The sequence below is a fragment of the Crocodylus porosus genome, unplaced genomic scaffold (genome assembly GCF_001723895.1).
Source record: "Crocodylus porosus isolate Cpor-Errol unplaced genomic scaffold, CroPor_comp1, whole genome shotgun sequence".
Classification (NCBI taxonomy): domain Eukaryota; kingdom Metazoa; phylum Chordata; order Crocodylia; family Crocodylidae; genus Crocodylus; species Crocodylus porosus.
This window is the reverse complement of record NW_017728915.1, coordinates 41,177,402-41,181,254: the sequence shown is the minus strand read 5'-3', so window position 1 is coordinate 41,181,254 and position 3,853 is coordinate 41,177,402. Positions and strand designations below refer to the sequence as shown.

At 69.4% G+C, this 3,853-nt stretch overlaps 2 protein-coding genes across 2 annotated transcripts in view; one reads left to right on the top strand and one right to left on the bottom strand.

The window, feature by feature from the left end:
• TAT (tyrosine aminotransferase) overlaps positions 1-1,597 on the bottom strand; it is a 6,886-nt gene extending 5,289 nt beyond the window's left edge. The window contains exons 1-3 of the mRNA XM_019536119.1: positions 1,491-1,597; positions 403-644; positions 205-309 (exon numbers count right to left, since the gene is read on the bottom strand). Of these exons, the coding sequence (XP_019391664.1) occupies positions 205-309; positions 403-637 (340 nt within the window). The 5' untranslated portion in view covers positions 638-644; positions 1,491-1,597. The remainder of the gene's footprint in view (positions 1-204; positions 310-402; positions 645-1,490) is intronic.
• A 1,857-nt stretch (positions 1,598-3,454) lies between these two features.
• The window catches only part of MARVELD3 (MARVEL domain containing 3), an 8,296-nt gene continuing 7,897 nt past the window's right edge, over positions 3,455-3,853 (top strand). The window contains exon 1 of the mRNA XM_019535465.1: positions 3,455-3,685. Coding sequence (XP_019391010.1) covers positions 3,455-3,685 — 231 coding nt within the window. The remainder of the gene's footprint in view (positions 3,686-3,853) is intronic.

Genomic DNA, 3,853 nt, shown 5'->3' with positions numbered 1-3,853 from the left:
CACGGCAAGCAGGGCCTGGCATCCTGCCCAACCGGGAGCCCCCGTCATGGGGCTGGGAAGTGCAGGCGCGAGGGGCACTGCGACTGCCCCCGCCGAACGCCTCCCCCGGCTGCAGGCCCCAGAAGGGGTTAACGTGCAGGCGCTCTCCAGATGTTTGAAGTGAGCACAGGGCTGGGGGTGCCTCGGGTGGGGATGGCGACGTACCGACCGAGGGGGCATAGCCATTGTAGTGCCCTGAGTCCAGGGCCTCCTTCACCGCCCGGGTGACCTCGTCGTCCGTGGGCAGGTTCCTGAACACTGTGGGGTCACCTGTGGGGACATGGCAGTAGCCTTGTACCCAAGAGCGACCGCAGTCGCCCAGACTGACACGTGGCCCAGCCCTGCCCTGCCACAGCCCCTCACCAATGGACAGAGAGATCATGGGCTTCTGGGGGTTGGGCTCCACACGCATGCTGTCCACGATGGCACGGATGGGGTTAAAGGTCTTCTTGGACATCTCAGAGGCCCTCACTGCCCACCGCGGTTTCCGGCCCTTCCCCTTGCCCAGGGCTGGGCCACTGCCACTGATGTTGACGTGGACGTCCAGGATGGCGGGACGGTCCCCGTGCCCGTTCACGTGGATCAGGTATGCCTCCATGTCGAGGCTGCGAGGAGAGGCGGCTGCCCGGTAAGCCACGCGGCCGGGAGTCTGCACCCACCAGCCTCGGCTGTGCCCTGTGCCCCCTACGGCACTTGCTGCCAGGCCACACGGCCTCTCAGCCCCTCATCCCAGCCCCCAGGATGGAAGGTGAGAGCTGAGCCGAGGGCTCCAAGAAAACACAACTGCCCTGCTCTGTTTGCCTGCGACACCCAGTGCCCACGGGGTGAGGCGTGGAGAGCTCCCCTGCCCCGCACGGCCCACAGCCCCAGCCCCAGCCTGCCAGCGGGCAGAGGGACGTGCACCGTCTGTGATCCGGGGGCCGAGGCCTGCGGAGCGGAGGTGGCACCACGTGGCCCATGGGGCAGCTATGCTGAGACAGCGCAGAGCTGTGCCCGCTTGCCGCCCGGCACGCTTTGCACCACGCCAGGCTCAGCTGCTGCAGGGGGCTGTGGCTGGTGCACGAGCTGGGGTGCAGCCCCCCCTGCATTTGCATGCCTGTGCCTGCAGTGCTGCTCACTGGAGCCTGACTCCAGCCCCCAGGCACCTGCCAGGTGCTGCCTCCTTCCCTCAGCCCTGCACTCCCCTTGGGGCTCTCCTCAGCCCCACCAGTGCCACCCCGAGGGTCCTGCTGGGAGGTGGAGGGTGCTCCCTCAGTACCAGACCTCCAGCTGAGGGTGCGCCAGCCCGTGCCCTGGGACCACTCATGCGCTCGCCAGCCCAGGGTCCCCCTAGCCCCCATGTGCTGGCACAGCTGGTCCCAGAGCAGCATGGCCGCAGCGCGCTGGCATCAGCCAGGCAGGGCGTGAAGGCAGCAGTCCCAGGAGCGCAGCAGCTGTGCCCAGACCCTTACCTCCTGTGGCACCAGGGAGACGCCGAGCGCCCAGGCCCAGCCCAGCTCTTTTATCCCCGAGGAACTGCCGTGAGAAGGAGCCCTCCGCCAGCTCCCGGCCTTTGAAATAAGTCCTGGAGCTGGGCGTTGGGCACGGACCCTCTCGTCATTGGCTGGCGGCGGGGGCTGCACCCCCCACCCGAGGCACCCCCAGCCCTGCGCTCACTTCAAACATCTGGAGAGCGCCTGCACGTTAACCCTTTCTGGGGCCTGCAGGCGGGGGAGGCGTTCGGCGGGGGCAGTCGCAGTGCCCCTCGCGCCTGCACTTCCCAGCCCCATGACGGGGGCTCCCGGTTGGGCAGGATGCCAGCGCCCAAGCCAGGCAGGCTGCAACCCTGTTGCTCTAGGATGGGCAGGACTGCAGGGTGGGCATGAGGCAGACACTTGTGCTGCGCATACCAGGGCCTTGCACCTCTGTTTGCGGCACCCCAGCCCCGGCAGGGCACAGCTCCTGCCCTGCCCTGGCACCTGGTTGGGCGAGGCCCTGCAGCAGGGCCCAGATGCACTGGTGGCCACTGCCGAGCACCACGCCCATGCCAGTACATGAAGGGTTAATGGGAGCCGCGACATCTGCTATCTGGGGCCCCACAACCTGTGCCTCTTGGCAGATAAAGTGGCTGATGCAACCTCCTGTCCACGTCGCATGGGGCTAACGGGTCCCACATGCGCCCCTGCACAGGCACCGCTCCCCGCTGCGGCGCCAGCACCATGGGGCTGCCCCAGGCTGGCCTGGGGGACAGGTCGGTGGCAGCAGCCCCGGGTCAACAGGCCCCAGCCTCCCCACCCGCCCCGACTTGCTGCAGCTCAAAGAGCCGCCGGGGCTGGAGGGGCCAGAAGTCACAGGACGCTGCCCGCTTGCCCCAGCACAAGCACCAGAGCCAGGCCTGGCCCCGGCCCTGACCCCCACCCCAGCACGGCTGCTCTGCCCAGGCACACACGGGACACACACTGCTCAATATAAACCTCCTGTGGAGGACATATCAGCCCCAGGGAGAGGCTGCAGGTGTCACAGCAATGTCCCCTGGCCAAGGGCCCTGGGGCCAGAGCGGGCTGCAGCCCAGGCCCGGGCGTCCAGCACGGACATGGCCGACGGGCCCAGCAGCAGGGCCGCAGCGAGTGCTGCGGGGACAGCGGCTTGAGTGCTGCAGGGTAGAGGAACTCCCAGCCTGCCCCCACGCTCACCCCCGGGGCCCAGCCTGGCCGAGGGCCACGTTGCTGCCCCCACCCCTGGCCCTGTGCCCCGTGCGGAGAAGTGCTGAGTCCCGCCTGGCAGGAGCCTCAAGGCCGCGTCCTGCCTATTTTGCCTGGCAACAAACCCCCCGGCTGATGCCCCCTCCCCCGGCACTCCCCATGGCCTGCGCAGCGCGGGTTCAAGGCTGGCCAGGGCAACACCTGCTGCCAGCCAGGAAAACATGGCCCTGCTTATGTAAGGCTGGAGACGTGCCAGGGGGCAGGAGACGGGCTCTGGTCCCGCTGTCCTCACAGCACGAGGGCAGGGGGACACGCACAAGTCCCCTCCAGCGGTGGGGCCAGGGGAGATGCTGGGAACCTGCCCCACTGCCCACGCTACCAATGACCTCAGCAGCACGCCCATTTGCCCCCTCCCCAGCACCACCCCCAGGCACTGGTGCCAGCTGGGAGCCACCCTCCCAGCCTGGGCTGGGCTGCTTCCGCTAGCAGGCGGTCGGGCAGCGCAGCCGGGCGCTGCTCTGATGCAACTCGTGTTTGCAGCGCACCGCGTGAAGCGCGGCCCTGGACTCCCGGACGCAGGTGCCAGCTCCCTGCCGGTCCCTCCCGCAGGGCCGCGCAGCCCGGCGCCCCGGTACAGCTGCACAGCCCACGTGGCTGCAGCAACACCGGCCAAGCCTGCGCCACGGGCAGGGGATGGGCACCGAGGACACGGGGCAGCCCAGCCCTGCTTGCCAATGCCCGAGTTCCGGGGGGCACGGGGCACTGCGGAGGCCAAGCCGTGCCTGCCGGGAGCCTTCCTCGCCTTTGGGGCTGTGTCCAGAGCGGCCTTCCTGCCCCTGCCACGCTCCCTTCTGGCTCAGGCCGCTGCCTCCGAGCAGCCCAGGCTCCCGGCTCCTGCCACGCTCCCACTGTCGTGGACCGCGGGCGTGCGGCTAGCAGCCGTGCCCAGTCCCACCGGGCTGGAGGTCAGGGCCACGAAAGACCGATGCTCCCAGGAGCTGCTCGTTCAGATGCCCCCATCTGTGGGGCGGGGGCAGGCCGGCGCTTGGGACTGGTCACAGTGGGTGCAGGGCGCCCCAGGGCCCGGCCGTGCCCTGCAGGGGCAGAGGAGCGCGCGGCGAGGGGTGGAAAGG